The sequence below is a fragment of the Delphinapterus leucas genome, chromosome 15, assembly GCF_059928025.1.
Source record: "Delphinapterus leucas isolate spDelLeu-1000000601 "Yukka" chromosome 15, BTC_Dleu_Yukka2, whole genome shotgun sequence".
In the NCBI taxonomy this organism is placed as follows: domain Eukaryota; kingdom Metazoa; phylum Chordata; class Mammalia; order Artiodactyla; family Monodontidae; genus Delphinapterus; species Delphinapterus leucas.
In genome coordinates, this window is record NC_143143.1 from 35,357,227 (window position 1) to 35,380,073 (window position 22,847).

A 22,847-nucleotide genomic window follows, 5' to 3' on the forward strand; every position below is an offset into this window, starting at 1 on the left:
AGGGGGGCTCCCAGAAGTGACACCACTGGCCCAAAATGGGCCTCACTGATCCCCAAAGCCAGGCTCCTCCCACTACACCTCACTGCCTCTGAAGAAAACTGACAACACAACAAGATGCCCGTCACGTGTGCCTGTGTGGGATGTGGACACAGGAACAGATGCATCAACTACGGGGCCTCTTGCTCTTAAAATAAAGCACGAATTTTATCATTTTCCTGCCCTGCACAATTCTAACCCTGAAAGGGGCTAAATGGTAGGAGTGATCAGATAGGAAAAGAAAGAAAGAAATACTAGTTTTAATTCCTAGGGTATAAAAAAAAGCTAATACTTGAGTTAGGTTACAAAATGTGGCCCTGATTATTGTCAAAAAAGAGAATGGGAGGGACTTCCTTGTGGTGGTTCAGTGGTTAAGACTCCGCACTTCCACTTCAGAGGGCGCGGGTCCCATCCCTGATTGGGGAACTAAGATCCCGCATGCCATGCGGTGCGGCCGAAAAAAAAAAGTTAGAAAAAGAGAGAATGGGAGAGGAAATTGGCTTTTAAAAATGTGCTGTTGTTCTAAATGTTAAAAAGGAAGCACTGTTTCATGCATGAGATATTTTGAGGGACCAGGTATTAGAAGCATGGGGAGTAGCTGTTGAGCACAGAAGAAAAAGAGGGTAGGTACTTGCTGAAGGGAGGGTGGGCAGGAAGGCGCCCCTCAGAAGTAACCTGGGCCACCCACTCGCATCCTGAGGCACGTTCTTTGGTACGTTCTCTGAGCCCAGGGGTGGCCCAGACAATAGTACAAAATGATCAGCTTATTTTCACTGTCTCTTTACTGCTCTTTCCCAGACACCCAATGTTTAGAATGTCCAGAACTCCAGGGTCTTTTCATTGCCCTCAAAACGTGCCTGTCCTGGACCCTCCATTCCTCCATGACCTGCCTCTGCCTTACAGCAAGAGTGGCAACAGGTTCCTCGTCCAGATAAACATGTCCACCTGAAGGTGTCAGTTACAGCCAGCCCTCTTGGCAACAAAGTAGCATCACCTACTTCAAATGTCCAGGTTTGTAATAAGGCTAGGATAACCTTTATACCAAAAGCTGTCAAGGACAGCATGAGAAAGGGAGACTGGAGACCAGTTTCACTGTGAAAATAGATTCCAAATGCCTATTTTAGGGTTAAGCAGAAACATCCCTAGGGGATAAGGGCAATTCAAAATGACAGCAACTTTGTCCAACTTCCTTTGCTCTGATTCCATACTTATCAACTGATGCTGGGATCTGAAATACTCTTTCCTAAATGGCCTTACACATTGGGATGAAAGGAACCTGAAAGACAGCTGGTCAGTTTATAGGTCATACATATTTCCCACAATAATCAATAAGCTACAATTCTTCTTTATAAAGTAGTTTCTGAAAAGCTACTCTGGGTGATTCAATAAACCAGAGCTTGAAAATCTTTAAGTGAACTGACCAAGCAAGATCTGTACACAAGACATGTTACATAATTTGTGGGACTCAGTGCAAAATAAAATGCAGTTAAAAATTACTAAGAATTTCAAAACGGTGACAGCAGAGGATTAAAGCAAGCCCAGGTCCTTCTAAGCTTGCAGCTGTAGCCAACTGCACAGGTCATGTCCCCGCCCTGTCTGTAGTCCTAACTGACCAAACTCTGGTGATAACCTACTACCAAAGATTTGACAACCTCGGAGCCCAGGCTACACAACCAGAAAAACAGAAGAATCACATGAGCAATCCTTAGTCTGGTCAGGAAGAAAAAACATTCACCTGATATTTTTTTCACAGTGATATTTACAAACTGGCATGTCAACAAGTACAAAGTAACACACCAGAACAAACAGTCATACAGAAGGACTAAGCACTCACCTCAAACCTCTCTTGCTCCATCCTGTGATGATCCTCGAGTTGCTGTTCCAGATAAGCCAGATTTCGAAATTTCTCTAGATAAATGTCATACTGCTTTTGCAATTCATCCTCAGTCTTCTCATATTCATCCATAAAGGCTGGCCTAGAAAAAAAAAATGAAATAAAAACTGAAAGATTAATCAATATACAAAAATACAGTAGTTTGAAATTGGTATTCAGAGCTCCAGATTCCGTCCTGGTTTTCTTTGGAAAGCCTTTAATTAGAGAAGGTTCTTCATTCTTGTAACTAAAGCTAATTTCCCCTTTTCTCTTCCCTCCCCACAAAATGAAGATACTTTTAATCAAAAATTAAGACATGCTCTTTGTAAAAACTAGAAATAATCCTGAAAGTATTAAGAATAAAATTAAAATTACTCATAATCCCATCACTAGGTATTAGCACTTAATATTTGACATACATCCTTCCAGACTTTTCTATGCATAGATACATACAGAAATGTATTTCTTTTTAACAAACATTAAGTATATTATCTCAAATGAAGCTCTGAGGTCTTTTTTCCTCACTCAATATGGCATATATTTCAATACAGAGTTAAAGAATAATCATACATCATACACATCTCTAAAAATCAGTAAATTAAATACATGCATTATCTTAGCTGGGCATAATATTCTGTCTGAATGTTCCAAAATGTAATCAGTCCCCTAAAAAGAGAAATATAGGTTGCTACAAATTAAAGCTAAGTTTTTAAACAATATAAAACTTAAAAATAAAACCACAGCATAAAAACCTGTTTCAATTGGTTTGAATTTTTTTCTCTTATTATAGATCTTAAAGGGAAAACTTTGTTCTTTTAAAAATATAAACAGATAGGGACTTCCTAGGCAGTCCAGTGGTTAAGACTCCGAGCTCCCAATGCAGGGGGCACGGGTTTGATCCCGGGTCAGGGAACTAAGATCCCGCATGCCACACGGCACAGCCCCCAAAATTTTAAAAATAAAAACATAAACAGACAAACTAGAAAATAATTTATAATCTTTTGGACTAGAGGAAAACAGAGAAATTTTTCTATTAAAAAGATCTGAGGCTTGTGGAACAAAAATCACATTCACAGAAAGATAGGCAAGATGAAAAGGCAGAGGGCTATGTACCAGATGAAGGAACAAGACAAAACCCCAGAAAAACAACTAAATGAAGTGGAGATAGGCAACCTTCCAGAAAAATAATTCAGAATGATAGTGAAGATGATCCAGGACCTCGGAAAAAGAATGGAGGCAAAGATCGGAAGAGGCAAGAAATGTTTGTCAAAGACCTAGAAGAATTAAAGAACAAACAGAGATGAACAATACAATAACTGAAATGAAAACTAGACTAGAAGGAATCAATAGCAGAACAACTGAGGCAGAAGAACGGATAAGTGACCTGGAACACAGAATGGTGGAATTCACTGCCATGAAACAGAATAAAGAAAAAAGAATGAAAAGAAATGAAGACAGCCTAAGAGACCTCTGGGACAACATTAAACACAACAACATTTGCATTACAGGGGTCCCAGAAGGAGAAGAGAGAGAGAAAGGACCAGAGGAAATATTTAAAGAGATTACAGTCGAAAACTTCCCTAACATGGGAAAGGAAATAGCCACCCAAGTCCAGGAAGCACAGCGAGTCCCAAACAGGACAAACCTAAGGAGAAACACGCTGAGACACACAGTAATCAAATTGGCAAAAATTAAAGACAAAGAAAAATTATTGAAAGCAGCAAGGGAAAAAAGACAAATAACATACAAGAAAACTCCCATAAGGTTAACAGCTGATTTCTCAGCAGAAACTCTACAAGCCAGAAAGGAGTGGCATGACATATTTAAAGTGATGAAAGGGAAGAAGCTACAACCAAGATTACTCTATCTGGCAAGGATCTCATTCAGATTCGATGGAGAAATCAAAAACTTTACAGACAACCAAAAGCTAAGAGAATTCAGCACCACCAAACCAGCTCTACAACAAACGCTAAAGAAACTTCTCTAAGTGGGAAACACAAGAGAAGAAAAGGACCTACAAAAACAAACGCAAAAGAATTAAGAAAATGGCCATAGGAACATACATATCAATAATTACCTTAAACGTGAATGGATTAAATGCTCCAACCAAAAGACACAGGCTTGCTGAATGGATACAAAAACAAGACCCACATATAAGCTGTCTACAAGAGACCCACTTCAGACCTAGGGACACATACACATTGAAAGTGAGGGGATGAAAAAGATATTCTATGCAAATGGAAATCAAAAGAAAGCTGGAGTAGCAATACTCATATCAGATAAAATAAACTTTAAAATAAAGAATGTTACAAGAGACTAGGAAGGACACTACATAATGATCAAGGGATCAATCCAAGAAGAAGATATAACAATTATAAATATATATGCACCCAACATAGGAGCACCTCAATACATAAGGCAACTGCTAACAGCTATAAAACACGAAATTGACAGTACCACAATTATAGTGGGGGACTTTAACACTTCACACCAATGGACAGATCATCCAAAATGAAAATACATAAGGAAACAGAAGCTTTAAATGACACAATAGACCAAACAGATTTAATTGATATTTATAGGACATTCCATACAAAAACAGCAGATTACACTTTCTTCTCAAGTGTGCACGGAACATTATCCAGGATAGATCACATCTTGGGTCACAGATCAAGCCTCAGTAAATTTAAGAAAATTGAAATAATATCAAGAATCTTTTCTGACCACAACGCTCTGAGATTAGAAATGAATTACAGGGGGCTTCCCTGGTGGCGCAGTGGTTGAGCCTGCCTGCCAATGCAGGGGACACGGGTTCGAGCCCTGGTCTGGGAAGATCCCACATGCCGTGGAGCAACTGGGCCCATGAGCCACAACTACTGAGACTGCACATCTGGAGCGTGTGCTCCACAACAAGAGAGGCCGCGATAGTGAGAGGCCCACACACCACGATGAAGAGTGGCCCCCGCTTGCCGCAACTAGAGAAAGCCCTCGCACAGAAACGCAGACCCAACATAGCCAAAAATAAATTAATTAATAAATTAAAAAAAAAAAAAACCTTAGAACAGCTGTGAAAAAAAAAAAAAAAGAAATGAACTACAGGGAAGAAAACGTAAAAAACACAAACACATGGAGGCTAAACAATACGTTACTAAATAACCAAGAGATCACGGAAGAAATCAAAGAGGAAATCGAAAAATACCTAGAGACAAAGGACAATGAAAACACGACAATTCAAAACCTATGGGATGCAGCATAAGCAGTTCGAAGAGGGAAGTTTATAGCTATACAACCTTACCTCAAGAAACAGCAAACATCTCAAATAAACAATCTAACCTTACACCTAAAGGAACTAGAGAAAGAAGAACAAACAAAACCCAAAGTTAGCAGAAGGAAAGAAATCATAAAGATCAGAGCAGGTATAAATGAAAAAGAAACAAAGAAAACAATAGCAAAGATCAATAAAACTAAAAGCTGGTCCTTTGAGAAGATAAACAAAATTGATAAACCATTAGCCAGACTCATCAAGAAAAACAGGGAGAGGACTCAAATCAATAAAATTAGATATGAAAAAGGAGAAGTTACAACAGACACCACAGAAATACAAAGCATCCTAAGAGACTACTACAAGCAACTCCACGCCAATAAAATGGACAACCTGGAAGAAATGGACAAATTCTTAGAAAGGTATAACCTTCCAAGACTGAACCAGGAAGAAATAGAAAATATGAACAGACCAATCACAAGTAACGAAATTGAACCTGTGATTAAAAATCTTCCAACAAACAAAAGTCCAGGACCAGAGGGCTTCACAGGTGAATTCTATCAAACATTTAGAGAAGAGCTAACACCCATCTTTCTCAAACTCTTCCAAAAAATTGCAGAGAAAGGAACACTTCCAAACTCATTCTCTGAGGCAACCATCACCCTGATACCAAAACCAGACAAAGATACTACAAAAAGAGAAAATTACAGACCAGTATCACTCATGAATATAGATGCAAAAATCCTCAACAAAATACTAGCAAACAGAATCCAACAACACATTAAAAGGATCATACCCCGCGATCAAGTGGGATTTATCTCAGGGATGCAAGGATTCTTCAATATATGCAAATCAATCAATGCGATACACATTAACAAACTGAAGAAGAAAAACCATATGATCATCTCAATAGATGCAGAAAAAGCTTTTGACAAAATTCAACACCCATTTATGATAAAAACTCTCCAGAAAGTGGGCATAGAGGGAACCTACCTCAACATAATAAAGGCCATATACAACAAACCCACAGCAAACATCATTTCAATAGTGAAAAACTGAAAGCATTTCCTCTAAGATCAGGAACAAGAAGACAAGGATGTCCACTCTCACCACTATTATTCAACATAGTTTTGGAAGTCCTAGCCACAGCAATCAGAGAAGAAAAAGAAATAAAAGGAATACAAATTGGAAAAGAGGAAGTAAAACTGTCACTGTTTCCAGATGACATGATACTATACATAGAGAATCCTAAAGATGCTACCAGAAAACTACTGGAGCTAATCAATGAATTTGGTAAAGTTGCAGGATACAAAATTAATACACAGAAATCTTTTGCATTCCTATACACTAATGATGAAAAATCTGAAAGAGAAATTAAGGAAACACTCCTATTTACCACTGCAACAAAAAGAATAAAATACCTAGGAATAAACCTACCTAGGGAGACAAAACACCTGTATGCAGAAAACTGTAAGACACTGATGAAAGATGATACCAACAGATGGAGAGATATACCATGTTCTTGGATTGGAAGAATCAATATTGTGAAAATGACTATACTACCCAAAGCAATCTACAGATTCAATGCAATCCCTATCAAATTACCAATGGCATTTTTTACAGAACTAGAACAAAATACCTTAAAATTTGTAATGGAGACACAATAGACCCCGAATAGCCAAGGCAGTCTTGAGGGGAAAAAACGGAGCTGGAGGAATCAGACGCCCTGACTTTAGACTATACTACAAAGCTACAGTAATCAAGACAATATGGTACTGGCACAAAAACAGAAATATAGATCAATGGAACTGGACAGAAAGCCCAGAGATAAACCCACACACCTATGGTCAACTAATCTATGACAAAGGAGGCAAGGATATACAATGGAGAAAAGACAGTCTCTTCAATAAGTGGTGCTGGGAAAACTGGACAGCTACATGTAAAAGAATGAAATTAGAACACTCCCTAACACCATACACAAAAATAAACTCAAAAAGGATTAGAGACCTAAATGTAAGACCGGAGACTATAAAACTCTTAGAGGAAAACATAGGAAGAACACTCTTTGACATAAATCACGACAAGATCTTTTTTGATCCACCTCCTAGAGTGATGGAAATAAAAACAAAAATAAACAAATGGGACCTAATGAAACTTAAAAGCTTTTGCACAGGAAAGGAAACTACAAGCAAGATGAAAAGACAACCCTCAGAATGGGACAAAATATTTGCAAATGAATCAACGGACAAAGGATTAATCTCCAAAATATATAAACAGTTCATGCAGCTCAATATTAAAGAAACAAATAACACAATCCAAAAATGGGCAGAAGACCTAAATAGACATTTCTCCAAAGAAGACATACAGATGGCCAATAGGCACATGAAAAGCTGCTCAACATCACTAATTATACGAGAAATGCAAATCAAAACTACAATGAGGTATCACCTCACACCAGTTATAATGGGCATCAACAGAAAATCTACAAAGAAATGCTGGAGAGGGTGTGGAGAAAAGGGAACCCTCTTGCACTGTTGGTGGGAATGTAAATTGATACAGCCACTATGTAGAACAGTATGGAGGTTCCTTAAAAAACTAAAAATAGAATTACCATATGATCCAGCACTCCCACTACTGGGCATATTCCCAGAGAAACCATAATTCAAAAAGACAAATGCACCCCAATGTTCATTGCAGCACTATTTACAATAGCCAGGTCATGGAAGCAACCTAAATGCCCATCAAGAGATGAATGGATAAAGAAGTTGTGGTACATATATACAATGGAATTCAGCCATAAAAAGGAACATAATTCAGTCATTTGTTGAGATGTGGATGGATCTAGAGACTGTCATACAGAGTGAAGTAAGTCAGAAAGAGAAAAACAAATATCGTATATTAACGCATGTACGTGGAATCTAGAAAAATGGTACAGATGAACCGGTTTGCAGGGCAGAAGTTGAGACACAGATGTAGAGGACAAACGTATGGACACCAAGGGGTTAAAGCCGCGGGGGGGTGGGGATGGTGGTGTGATGAATTGGGCGATTGGGATTGACATGTATACACTGATGTGTATAAAACTGATGACTAATCAAACCTGCTGTATTAAAAAAAATAAAAATAAATTAAAAAAACAAAAGATCTGAGGCTTAACAAAAATGAATTTATGCTTGAAAGGCAGAAGTTTTTAATGAGATAAATCTATCTGGTGGCCCTGATCCAGAGGCAGAAGGGGTGTGGGCTTGCCCTTGGCAAAGAGGAAGCCTTGATGCTCCCTCGGTTACTGTCTGCTGCCCCCAGGTGCTGCCTTCCTGCAGATCTCAGGACAGGAGCCAGAGTGTGGGCCAGGCACGTGTCCCCAAAAAGCAAGACACATTCAGAGCGAATACAGCAGCTGGAGAAAGGAAGGAGTAAAGAGAGAAAAATAACAGGAGAATGAAAAGGGAGGAAGGGCAACACAGAAACAAAGCAAAGGAAGGAGGGTACAAAGTGAGAGAAAAAGGGAAGGCACAAGAAAGAGGTGCTGTGGGGGCAAGTGTGGGCTCCAAGAAAATGTGAGGCACACACTTGAAAGGGAAAGTCAGAGGAAGGATGAATTACCAGTGAGGAATTATAAACTGTAAAATCTACTCAAACCAAGAAATGGGAGTATGTTTCTGTTTCCACCTAATTTATGGCAAGTCACAGGTCTGAGGAGCCAGGCCTTGTATAACTTTCGCCATCTGGATTTACTTACTTTGCCTTGCGTTCCAAGAAGCTATAAAAGCTAGAAGGGAGGTTCAACAACTAAGCAGTTTTCCAGACATATTGAAAGCAGTAAAGAGGATGAGTTTAGCAGTGTGCCTGTTAAAAACACACATACATTCTGCAGCAGAGACATCTTTATGCCGGGCTTTTCCCACTGCTTGAAAGGTTAATACCACTGACGATATATTCCCTCAGTCTGCTTTAACTTGCAGAGACAGCGTCCTACTCACTCTTCAGGTGTTCATATCTACCTGACACTCTGCAGAGTCTGGAGTCGCTTCCGATTTCTTTCCAGCTCTAATTTCCTCTTGTCAATTTTGGCTTCTAGGTTAGCTTCATCAGAGGCTACATTATTGAGCAGGTCTTTCGTCTCCTGAACCTGCACCTACATTTAACAGGAAATGAAGGAGACAAATGTGCCAATAAGGACCACGACCTGACTCTTGGAAGAGCAGGACTTCTCAACCTCTCAAGCCCAGCAACACCTCACTAAACAGAATCAAGGGGAAGCAAACAGAGCAAACCCTCCCCCAAGCCATCACTCGTTTAACCAACTATTTCCAGGAGGAACATCACATAGGCCTAGAAAGAATCATCTACTTTTTTTTTCCATGAGAAGGTGTTTCCAAAGAGGGACCCAAAACCTCCTGCCACCTCACTTGTTTAGATGGTTACACCTCACTCTGAAGGGTTGGTTTGCCTTCATTTACATAGTTCAGGCTACCCCCCAGCTACAAATAACTGACTTATAGAATACATGCACACACAAGCTCTATCTTAGCTTTACTTAGAAGGGAACAAAAAGAAATGCCGCCTGGTCCCAGCTCTAATGCGCTGCCTGCTGGGACTGAGAGAAGGTTCCTCTCCCCTTCCCAGGCAGCTGAACCGCAGACTGAACTAAACAGAGAAACCACTCCATTAGCAGAAAGTGGCTCCCTGGGTGGCTCCGGTGTGACCCAGCCTTGGGAAGGGAGCCTGGGCAGCAGTGTGGCACAGGCCCCTGAGCAAGAGGGCAGCGTGAAGGGAAAGAGAGATCTCTGGCGAAAACCACAGGCCTCCCCATCCTCCCATAAGAGCAAGTTCATCTGAGGCAGGGCTAGTCTGAGTAAATGCACTGTCTTCACACTCGTGTTGTCTGGGAAGCGGGCCAGGTCAAGGCCTGTGGCTCAGAGCTGCAATCTGCTGCCCTAGGAATGACATCTGCAACTCAACCAGCCAAGTGTAGAACTGCTCCCCGCGCCCCCAGGCTGGGACTATCCAACTCTGCTGTTAAGTTCCAGATGGCCAAGGTGGGGTCCTCCCCTCCAGGACTTTACAAGTGTGTAGCCCCATGAAGGTTTACTGACTGTTTACCTGCAGGCCTCTGAAACACTATGCGGTCCACAAAGAAATCAGCTAAGGAGCCCAGACACGCTCCACGAATCTCAGAGACAGTGCATATTTGGAAGCAGTCACTTTTATCAACACTTTATGGCTTAATTTTTTTTGTCTAAGTACACTAACCATTTCGAAGATGCTTTCATGAAGATTAATCATATCACTAACCACTGATTTGCTGCAAGTACTTTAAAAACCACAGCAGAGATGTGAGTTCACTCTCAGAGGAAGACAAGGTGGGTCTCCTTTCTGAACAGACAACTCAGGTTGATGGCAACTATTTCTCTGAATCAAAGTCAGATTAAAACCTAGTGAATCTATCTGACCTCAAAAATAAAGATTTTTAAAAAGGTTCTGTTCCTCAAAAAAGACAAATGTAACAAACACAAAAAATTTTCTCTAGCTTTCTGAAATAAATGGCCTATATTTCATAACCCTTTTTAAGTATCCATGTTGTTGTTTCGCTTTTGTTTTTAGAATTATCAAATATCATGTATATTTTCCAGCAACGAAAAGATATCTTAAGAGGTGTTCACCAAGAAATGAACTGTGCCCTCATTTGGTTGTTCCATTTTTAATACTGACTTAGTGCTAAAGGCACATTCATGCCATGCTAACCTGATTCAGCCAGAACACTGACAAGCACACAAGTATTATCATTAGTTTTTTTTTTTAATTTAGAAACAATCAGGAACTTACAAACAGCTGAAGTATAATACAAAACATTTTTTCCTAACCTAGGTGAGAATGAGCTGCTGACCTGATGCTCCATCACTTCTAAATATTTTAATGTGTATTTCCTGCAAATAAGGCCTTTCTCCTAAATAACCACAACACAATCATCAAGATAGGAAATGAACTCTTGACGCACCACCCCCACCCAACCCTCAGACCCACTGTCCCCATGAAGTTCTTAACAGCAGATGGGAGTGACCGCTGGCATTCAGTCATCAGGTCTCCTTAGCCTCCTTCAGTCTGGAATGGCTCCTCAACCTCTCCTGGATGTTCATGACAGGAACATGAACTTTTCACTGTTGAAGAGTAGGGGCCAGGGAATTTACAGAATGCCCCTCAATTTGCCTTTGTCTGATTATACACACCCCTAGCAGGAATAGCACAGATATCACTGAACCCTGCATCCCATCAGGTGGGCATAATTCTGGTTTGCTCCATCACTGGTGATATTCCTTTGATCACTGGATTAAGAGGGTCTCTGTCAGGCTTCTCCTATGACATTACTCTTTTCCTCTCTGTAATTAATAAGTATTTTGTAGGGAGCTACTTTGAAACTATGTGAAAAACCTGCTCTTCATCAGTTTTCAATGTATTCATTTATCAGTGAGAACTCAAGATCTCCCATTTCATTCAATGGTCTATAATCCATTACTATAATTCATTCATTTTGATGCTTATCCTGTCCCTGGTGTGGCCAGGGGAAGCTGGTTTCTGTGTCCTTCTGACACTCTTTGAGCACTTCCTTGCTTTCTGGCATAAGAAGATCTTGTACTTTCTTATCCTAGCTTTGGAATCAGCCATCTCTCCTGAAGAGCCCTGCTTCATTTTAGTGGAGAATGGCATTTAGAAGCCAAGATCTGGGTGCTAGGTATGCTCAGAGCTAAGGAGTGTATGAATGTGTATGTGGGTGTGCATGTGTATGTACATAAATATGCTACACGTACATACACACAACAAAATTTATTCCTATATCTATCTACATATTGAAATGCATGCATTTAACCAACATCTCCTATTTCAGGGTTCAATCTAATTTTCTCCCTTTTCATATCTGTAACTCCATTCTCCAACAGTGAGAACCTTGGCTTCCATTATCTTTAATATATTTACTTATTTGATCAACCTGCCTGTATGTAACCATCTCCCATCTTGGCTACCCTGCACATCTCACCCTGCTGAGGCTCTGACTCTCTGTGCTGGGCTGCGCAGGGAGTATTACTGTTTTATGATAAGAGTACTATAAAAACCAATCTTAAGAGTTTTGTACAACTCACAGCAAATTCTTGTTTTATAACTATTCTTAATTTACGTAAGGCCCCCCTGTCTGTGTCTACTGAATAAAATGAATCTCTAATAACGACTGAATACCTACTATGTGCCACGCACTGTCATAATGAATGCTCACAAGGACCCTGTGTGGTGGGCATTGCCATTCCTCCCATTTTATAGATGCGGAAAGTGAGGCACAAAGAAGTTAAGTAACTTGCCTAAAATCACACAGAGGGATTCAAACCCAAGTAGTCTGAGTCCCCCTCACTTTCTGCTTTCCAAATGAGTGATATAGGTGAGATAAGCAAATAACAACTGATCATGGGTAAGTAGTAAAGGATGATGATCGTTCTATTTATACAGTGCTGTTTAAAGTTAAGAAAATCTGGAAATCATTTAAACGCCCAGCAGTGAGGAACTGGTTAAATCAAGTATGAAGAGTCCATAAAGTATTTACTAAAATTACTGCAGAATTTAAGCGAATTATTAAATTAATAAAACTAGCAAAACTTTAGCAACAGGAGAAATGGTTCATATTTGTAATGAGGGGAAAAATAACAGTAAGTCACCAACTATTCTAGAATGTGCTCTAAATTTTTCACCTCCCCACTAACCTGTCCCTTCTTTGTTATGAGGCCTGGCTTGTTCTGTCCTGTAGAGCCAGGAACTATTTTCCAGTCCCAGGCATAAAAACATTAAATAAAAGCAAAGTATCTTACCAAAATATCTTTTATTGCAATTCTCATCACTTTTTCAGTCTCATTTATTTCCAGAGGTCTGGCAATTGCTTCTGTTCTCAGTTCCTATTGGAAACAATGAAGCGAAATTATTTTTTCAGAAGACGAATTCTCAAGACCAATTCCCCTGTCTAGATATGGCTTATGGACTGGTTCTCAAAAGCTTCATTACTGTGTGGGTCTCTGATGCAAAAGCACTCCCGCCATCACCTCCTCCAAGTGTCTTCTGTAATCCTCCGGCCAGCCTGGCCTCTCTCCAGTGCTCAAGGTCCCCTTCTCCAGCCACAGGCCCCCTGTACCCTAACACCATAGGAACCTGAACTCACCATCCAGAATCTTTTCTCCAAAATTTGCTTCTTTTACTTGCATTCCATTCAGGTGACCCCAAACCAAGTGCAGCTCAACTTGCCGTCTGAACCCACTGCCAGCCTGTACAATCTTCTTTGTGATCACGTCCCTCTAAGTTGCCCATTACTGACAACTGTAACTAACGAGAAGAATCAGCTCGGTCCTGCCCCTAGCACTAACCACTAACCATCAAGGGAGGCATCTGTGCCTATCATATCAGTATTGGAAATTTCCGAAACATGGGACTTCATTGCAGATGCAGTTATGGGGTTCCTGGAGCACTTTATCAAATCCTGTCTTGTGCTTCCTTTATTCCACAGTGTACATTACCTCCCCCACAGTAGAAAACTACTGAGGGCAGGGACCGTGACTTACTCAAGGACACAGAGCACAGTGCCTTCCTTGCCTGTGGTTGGTGTTGGTCCTCAATGAATTATTTTGTTGAGTGTATGAAAAACATATATTGGATAGGGGATCTTCCTCAGACCATGACTGTACACAGAATTTGAGAAGTCCTACATTCAGGGTCTCCTGGCTTCCATGGCAACAGTTCGGCCTCTGATTGCTCCATCAATTCATTACAGGACAGTACTAAAAGAGCCCCCAGGAGAATCCTGCTGAGCCTCACAATGAAGCCAGGGCTCTGCTGGCAAATAGCAAGTGACCAGCTCCTGTCTCTGGGACTGTGAGGAACACGTGTAGATATGTGCACTATTGCACTATAAACAGAAAACATGGAAAGCCGGGAGCTGCCTCACTGCTTATCTAAATTAGCTGTCAGACATTATGTCAGGTTTGTTCTGCCAACTACACTTCACCAGGTGGCAATATATCAAGAGCAGGGATGGTGAGCTAGCACCAAGTCCCCCGCTTCCAGTCTGTTCCTAGGGCAGAAGTGAAAAATGCCATTACACTGTAGCAGCAATGCCAGAACACAGGCAAGGCAGTGAGAGAGCAGTCACGGATGATACACCTGATGGGAATGGAATGAACTAAGTGCATTTAATTCAAAAACATTAGATATGAGCATGTATGCTTCAAATGCCATAAATCCTCCCAGGTAAGAATTAAACAGCACTCCATTTCTTCTCCAACCAGTAGGTCCAAAACTCTGCTGCTCACTGGAATCACCTGGAGATCTTTAAAAATCTGGCTCTCACCCCCAAACATTTTGATCCACTGGTATGGGGGATGACCTGGATGCTGGGTGATTTAAAAAGCTCTATAGGAGCTCCAAGGGTGTTTTACGAACCCACTCTTCAACAGCTCCTTAAACACAGTGGACAGAGCATCCTCCTTGACTGGCATGGGCTAGAATAAGGACTGCAAATAAGTTTCAACTGTAACATCAACTTCAAATGATTGGTAGTGACTACCTAGATTAATGACTGGTTCCCAAACTCTGCTGTACGTTAGAACCACCCAGGAGACTTAAAACTCCCAGTGCCCAAGTCACATTTCATACCAATGACGTCAGCATGGAAGCCAGACATCAGTAGTTTGTAAAGATCCCCAGGTGATTCCACTGGGCAACAAGATTTGGGAACCACAGGCTCAGAAGAGCATTTTGTTGGGAAGAATGCCAAGGCTGAGTGTACCGGGGGAAAGCATCATGATCAATAAAGTCTGCCACGGGCACAAGGAGGAAAGTTTCAGCAACAGGCACATATTTGCCATTCCTGAACTAGATGTCAAAGGTATTAGAAACAGACCAGAGCCCCCCAGAAGCACAAACAGCAGCAAACACCATACGTATATTACTTTCCCACACAGTAGCTCATTTAATCAGGTACCGTTTAATGAAATCAAAAGAACAGGGAAAAACAGAATTTGAAAAGAAACCTTGGAAATCTGCTTAGCTAAGGAGGTAACTGAGTTATCTGAACACTGCTTACCCTCAACTCCACCTCCTTGCCCAGCAAGTCATACAGAGATGCTCCCTTGGAAGTGATTTCAGAAGCAAGCTGCCTGGCTGCTTTCAAATCTGCAATCTGGAAGGAAAATATCAAAAACAGAAACTTCAGTGACAGGTTTTTATTAGGCATTCAGAAAGAATCAATCTGTTCATATAGGTTCCCACCTCCAGTCAGGATACTTGACTTACTTGACTATAGAACACATTTTCCACAAGACACATATTTACATCCTGGAGAAGAGAGTTCCCAAAACATCAGTTTAGGAAACACTGATCTAAGTACAAATTAGACCAATACCAGGCCACCTGAAAAACCCAAATGTCAGGTCAAATGTACTCTGCAACAAGGAGGTGTGGGGGTTGCGAACGTTGACACGCTTCCTATAATAAGGGACCCTGGCAGTGGTGGGGTGAGCAAAGGAGGGGCAACCTGAGGGACACATGCCTACCACAGAACCCTGATGCCCTATGTTTAACCCTCCCTGTCCCCTCATTCTCTGCCTTCAGGCTGCACTTCACCGGGCTGCTGTGAGCTCAAATGAGCTCACCGGCATGAAGGCCTTACAAGCTCCCACAAGGCACTGCTGTGAAGATGATGATGATCTGGCCCTGGGCACAGCTTCTTCCTTAGGATCTACACGTCACACCCTCTTCCATGAATACACTAAACTTCCAAAGAGCCCAAACATTTCCCAGCTCAGCTCCCTCTCCCTCTCCCCAAAACAACGAATTCCCACCCTCTTTCATTTTCAAACCACTGACAACTCTCACTCTTGGTTCACAGCTGGCGACTTCCTTCCCATTTCCTCAGTCCTCAGGACTCCTCTCGAATAGCTGCTTCCTCACCAGCAGCGAGTTCCCAGCTTCCTCTCTGGGAGTCCTCTCATCCGCCCCACTTCTCAGCACTGAAGTTCAGCAGAGGCCAGCCGCACACCACCCCCAACCCTGGACCTCCCTTCCACACACACTCCCCGCAAGCTCTCAGCTCTGATACCAAGATTAAAGCCATGAGCTGAGGTTTGACATCTCCACTTGGACACCTCGTGGACATCGCAAACATAACATGTCCCAAACCAAACTCATCTTTCCTGCCAGACCTGCTCCTTCCAAACTCTTCTCCACTTCAGTAGACGGCAACTTTGTCCTTGCAGGAACTCACACCCAAAACTTTAGAGCCATGATATCTAATATCGTGCCCACTAGTCCCATGTGGCCATTTTCAATGTTAAACCATTCAAAATTTAATAAAACTTAAAACTCAGTTCCTTGGTTATGCTGGCAACACGTGCCTAGCGACTACCGTGTCGCATGGCAGAGACACAGAACACATCCACCAGCACGGAAGCGCTACCAGACAGAGCTGCTTCAGGACCTTCCTTGTGCTGTCTGCTTTCTTCCAACCTACACCCAATCCATAAGACCTACGTTCAAAATATGCTCTAACCTCTGACCACTTCCTCCCAGTGAGGATCTGGCTCCTGTGTGTGGTTTTTCAGGCCTGACCACAGGCAATCCTGGAGGCTTTACCTGGCAGGCCTCCTGGGGAAAGCTGTGCTCGAACACCAGTGCCCTGCAGTCTCTGAAGAGTTGCAGTCAAGGAACCAGGCCCTCTGGCCAGTCATGTTCTCATAAAGACCTGCATTCCTAGGTCTCTTTATCTGAGGCCTTGGGTCCAGGTCCTCTTCAGTGCCTCTGCTGAGGCTTTCTTATTGGGGAAGGTGGGGCAAACACCTTCTCCCACACCTCAGGGGGCATTAAAACTTCCAAAGCAGTCTTATGAAACAGGGAGTTGACACTTCTCTGGCTTTAGTCCCTTGCTTATACCACTGCAGTTAGTGATTAAAGACACAGCTTTCATGTTTGGCTTGTTGCTTTAATCGAGTCCTCCGACGCCTGGCAGCTCACTCTCTCCCCAAGCTCAGCTGAGCACCTGACGGCCACTCTGCTCAAAGGCGCTGTCACCTCCTGCTTTCTAACAGGTCTCTGGGCTTCCACCTTTTTTCCCCCTTCAGTCCGACTCAATCCAGCAGCCAGAGTGATCCTTTTTTTTTTTTTTTTTTCAGAGTGATCCTTTTAATATGAAGTTTCAAATTATGTACTTCTTTGTTCAAAACTCAACGATTTTCCACCTCAGAGTCAAAGTCTTGACAGTGGCTTTCCAGGGACCACAGGCCTGAGGCTGCCTCCCCTCCCAGCTCTCATCACATGGCCCCCTTGTGTTTCCTCAAACACACACAGCACACCTTTCCACTGAATGGTTTGCTCCTTCCCTCCTTCAGATCTCTGCTGAAACCGTCACCCAATCCCTGAGGCTGTCCTAGCCCTCTATTTAAGACACCTCCCCCGGCACCCCAGCCCCTTCCCTGCTTTACTATCCTCCACACATGCAGCCCATCTGACCTGTTACTCCTTCTGCTTTGCGGTTTACAGTCTGGCTCCCCCAACTGAGCCGCGGGAACAGAGGATTCCTGTCCTCGTTGTTCACGCCTGTATCCCCAGTGCTTGAAGAGTGCCTGGCAGATAGCAGCAGGCTTTCAATAAAAAGTTGAATTTATTGTCCCTTCTGCTTTGATCCAAATGCTGATGAGCACAAAACTAACAAATGGCCCTCAGTCAAGGAGTAAGGAAAGAAGTGATGCTGTATTGATATAGCCCATTCCAGTGTTTGAGAAATAAACATTCCATCCCTCACTACAAGCCTTGCATTGTCCTTACCTTTGAGCTAAGGTCAAACTTGAATTTGCTGATATCTTCCTCTCCTATTTTAGAGTCCTCCATACCTTTGGTCTTCATAGCATTATAAAGGACAGAGGTGATCTTCAATAGTTCTTTCACTGCATACCCGTCTGCTTGATAAAGCTTCTTAGTATTGAGTTTTATATGTGCCTTAGTGGCCTATTTTCAGATTAAAAAAAAAAGTTTAAGACCCATTCCACGTAAAATCTAAACCAAATTCCATGTAGGTCATTTGAAAATGTCACTGCCAACAATAGGGATATAACCAAATCATTTTAAGAATCAAACTTTCAAGTTACTCATATATCGCAAGTGGGTATGTTGACTGATACAATCTTGATGGAGAGCAATTTGGTAAATGACAACAAAATTAATTACAAATGCATATGTCCTTTGGCCCAGCAATTCCAATCCTAAGAACTTATGCTAGGGATATACATATTCACAAACAAAATGATGTGTATAGGTTATTTGTTACAGCATTGCTTCTAAGAACAAAAGTTACCAACAACCTAAATGCCTACCTGTATAAATTACATAAGTTACAGTATAAACTTGCAAGCAATACTATTCAGGTGTAAGAGAGGATAAAGAAACTCTATGTGTACTTGAAAAGTTCTCCAAAATGTACTGTTATATGAAGACAAGATTCTAAACGGTGGTGTGCAGTATGCCACCATTTGTGTAAGAGGAAGGAAAAGGAATATACAGTCTATTTGCTTAATTATGCCTAAAGAAACTCTGAAAGATATTAAGAATAGTGATCACTGGGAATGGAACTGGGCTGATGGCAAACAGAACAGAAAGTCATTTTACTCTATATTGTTTCATGATTTAAAAAAATTTTTGAACCATAAAATATATTACCTATTCAAAAATAAGTAAATAAAATTCTTTTTTAAAATCTGCATGCTATTTAATTTCCATTAGAAAAATATTATCTATATAAAATTTTGGTCCAGTTTCTTCTCCTTTAGCTCTACTAGGTTTGAATACTTAAATACTTTAATTTTACTCAAGTAAAAGCAGGATCATATATCTGACATGAAAAATAAATATTTCACATCATTAAACTAATCGGGTTTAATTAGGTGTGCTCTTTATTATTTCTCAGGAATAGTAACTCATCTTTCCTGTATGTTACTTCCCTTTACTTTTATTTATCTGAGTAACTATGCATGTATCTTTTCCCACGTCCAGTAATACGAGTGTTATGTAAGCGTAATCTGTAATGTCAATAACTAGATTCATCATTAATCTTCAATTTATGTTCAATTCCCCTTATTATATGGTATTTCCATAATAACTTCAGATATTTCAGTCAACCTTACACTTTGCAACAAAGATTGTAAAAATTAAGATGTTAATTTTAAAACATTTTTTAAATTCCAGACTAAATAACCCTGGGCCCACTTAAAGTGATGCTGTCACAAGATGTCCTGGAACAGCTACTGCTTCAATTTCAACACGGCCTCCTTTGGGCAAAGCAGCAACCTGGTAAGCAGCTCTCACAGGAAAACTACTCTGGAAATATTGCCTGTAGATGTCATTGACAGTATGTCAGCCAGCAAAACAGGTGTTTTTATCACATTCGTGAACTCACAGCCTACTGCTTTCAGAATTTCACCCATGTTTGTAAGAACCTGTTTAGACTCTTCTGCCACCCCTCCTGGGACAAGCTGTCCATTTGCAGGGTCCATGCCTAGCTGTCCTGAAACGTAAATGGTCCTGCCAGCTAACACAGCCTGACTGTAGGGACCAATGGCCGCTGGGGCATGGGACTCTAAATTTCTTAACAAATAATAAATTAAAAACAAAAAACCCAGAAAACTTTGTTGGTAAAATGGCTCCACAGAAATCTGGTAATGGAGTGTGTTTAGAAATCTGGAACTTCCCTGGTGACCCAGTGGTTAAGAATCCGCCCGCCAATGCAGGGGACATGGGTTTGATCCCTGGTCCAGGAAGATCCCACATGCCACGGAGCAACTAAGCCCGTGTACCACAACTACTGAGCCTGCACCCTAGAGCCCACAAGCCACAACTACTGAGCCCGTGTGCCACAACTACTGAAGCCTGCACGCCTAGAGCCTGTGTTCCGCAACAAGAGAAGCTACAGCGATGAGAAGCCTGCGCACTGCAACAAACAGTAGCCCCCGCTCGCCACAACTAGAGAAAGCCTGCGCAGCAACAAAGACCCAACGCAGCCAAAAATAAAAGTAATTAATTAATTTTTTAAAAAAGAGAAGGAGAAAATACTTTTAAAAAAGAAATCTGAAAGCAGCTCTAACTAGGCTTCATCTCCTTCTAATGTATTTAATTTTACAACTCCATCAAAAAACTGTGAACCAACCATGAACTGGGCAATTGCCTTAATGAAGAAAACTCGGTCTTGTTCAGTCTCAACATCAGAAGGGATGTCAGTCTGAGGTTCATACCTATTGCAGAGAGAGGGAGAGAGAGAGAGAGAGAGAAGACACAAGGTAATTAAGTATAAAGTTCACAAAAGAGAAGGTAAAGCAACTGAGAGGACAGTGGATCTGTAACAGGAAGCTCTCTGAGTCCCCAGCTAAGGCAGTAAGAGTAAGAAAGGCTTCAGAAGCAACACAAAATACGAAACATTCAAGAGAACAAATCTTCACCTAAAAATAGGTTTAACAAATTTCAAAAATCAAATTCGGGTCTCAGCTTACAAAATTAAATCTATCTCAGACTGTAAAGTTCCATTAAAATAATCAGAACTATTACTCTGGCTGCCTGCCCTTGACCCAGTGGAGTTCCTTTCTTCGAGTAACTGATGACACACTGGGGTCAACAGATGGCAGCCCTTGGCCTCTTCCTGAACAGCCCGCAAACTAAAAAGGGTTTTTACATTTTTCAAAGGTTATAAAAAAAATAAGGAAGAATACATGACAGAGATCTTATGTAGCTTGCAATGCCTGAAATATTGACTACCTCCTTAGTAAAAAAGTTTGCCAACACTGAATCATATTAGATTTTTCACACAAAATGAAATCTAAATTATTTCCAAGCCAGGTACTCAGCAGAATGTGTGAGGAGGTCCTGTCACTCCCTGATGAAGGTGAGGGGATGAAGAAGAATGCGGACCAGCACCCCTGTGTCGGCTTCCTACTGAGAAACATTCTCCTTTTACCGCTGCCTGGTACACTCCCTTCTCCCACAGCATTCTTCAAACTCAACTGATTTTTAACAGGTTACAACCAAGTCTGTCAAATTTTATTGAACTTTTCCTTTTGCTACACAAAAGCATCCTGTTTCTAGGTAGCTAATGAACAACATCTCATATACATTCTTAAGACCTCAGTAAAGTGCAGTTCTAACCTTTTCACAAGCCAGAGAAGCACTTCAGATACAAGTCCAAAATTTGGTGTGCGGAAATTTTCCATAGAAATATGTCGAGGGTATCCCAAGGCTCTCATCATCTCTGTAAAGTCTGTCCAAGGTAAAACACAATGTAGTCAGTTCCTCGTCAAACAGCAACGACTTATGAATGCAGACACTTTGCTTCCTCTTCTTACTCCCAACCTACTGACACTTTTATGGACTATTTATCAACTCTCTAAGAGGGAAAGAAAAAAAGAGATAAAAGTTAAAATACCTAATCTGCTTCCTGAAAAACATGTATTTAAATTCAATGGGAGAAGAGGAAACTGTACATTGAAATGGGGTTTAGGGATTGGCTGTGAATTTAATTTCTCTCTTGGATACCTCATTTATCTCTTGGATATCTTTCTCTTTACCACTCAAAATGAGAATTACCTGGTCACGGTTTAAATGTTAACCGTGGGTTTTTTTTTGGGGGGGTGTGATGGTGGTAGGGTGAAGTTTTGTGTGTTATTTCTGTGTTTTTTGTGTTATTTCTGAGTTGACTTTTTTCTTCCCACTGAGCATATAGGACCTTAATAACACAAAATTTAAACATTAGTTGCATTGTATTTAGAGAAATCTTCAAGAAAATGATTGAACTATTGAGCAATATTTAGATGTATTATGAGACAAAGAAACAGTAATACTAATACGTGTTGATACCAGATGCTGCAATCACTAAGCTTTAAGCAAGACTTGGAAATAAAACATCTTTTTAGTTCCCACGATGTGCTAAGACCTGTATTCAGTGTGCTTCTGGCTAAATAATGTCTGTCTTCACTCTTCTTGAAGGTGGATATTCAAGATGTCCCAATGACATTCACAAATAAGCTACTTGGGCCTTGGAGATTAGTCTGGATTTCACAAGACAACAGAAGAGAAGGTATAAGCAGAGGAAAGAGAAGCAGAGGGCCTCTGTTGCTGTTTTGGGGGATATTTAAATAGAGCAATGGAAAATAAAGCAGCAGCCTTCCCATCACACAGTAAGCCCTAAACACTTCTTGCCGCTAAGTAGCAGTGCAGTTCTGTTAATTCTACAGTATTACTGTTAAAATGGAGACAATGTGAATAAGAATCTTACCATGAATTGCATAATGTACAGCATTCATTTAAGGTCAAAATGCTCAGAAATCCCCTTCTTGTACACTTTAACCAACACAACTCCATTCAACGTCCCCTAGCAGAAGGCTGGCCTCCCTCAACTATGAGGAAGGAGAAACTTGTCTCTACAACATAAGGTCACCAAGAACCTCCAACTCCCAGAGGGCACAGATTCACACAATAGTGCTAATAGGCATCAATAAAATGTGATGCCTCTTCCTATGTATTTCCATTATAGAAAAGAGAGCAATTCACAACTGAAAGGTGTAATCTTTAATGGGGAAATTTCAGGCACCAGCAATTGTTAGAAAATTGGCCTTAAAG

At 41.1% G+C, this 22,847-nt stretch overlaps 1 protein-coding gene across 8 annotated transcripts in view; it reads right to left on the reverse strand.

Moving 5' to 3' along the window:
• Positions 1–22,847, reverse strand: part of IFT38 (intraflagellar transport 38) — a 64,637-nt gene that overhangs the window by 26,888 nt on the left and 14,902 nt on the right. For all 8 annotated transcript variants that reach the window (XM_089896269.1, XM_089896267.1, XM_089896274.1 and 5 more), the window contains 7 exons: positions 21,378–21,489; positions 20,389–20,473; positions 18,018–18,197; positions 15,283–15,378; positions 13,022–13,105; positions 9,173–9,306; positions 1,871–2,012 (listed from right to left, as the gene is read on the reverse strand). In XM_089896269.1, the coding sequence (XP_089752395.1) occupies positions 1,871–2,012; positions 9,173–9,306; positions 13,022–13,105; positions 15,283–15,378; positions 18,018–18,197; positions 20,389–20,473; positions 21,378–21,489 (833 nt within the window). The remainder of the gene's footprint in view (positions 1–1,870; positions 2,013–9,172; positions 9,307–13,021; positions 13,106–15,282; positions 15,379–18,017; positions 18,198–20,388; positions 20,474–21,377; positions 21,490–22,847) is intronic.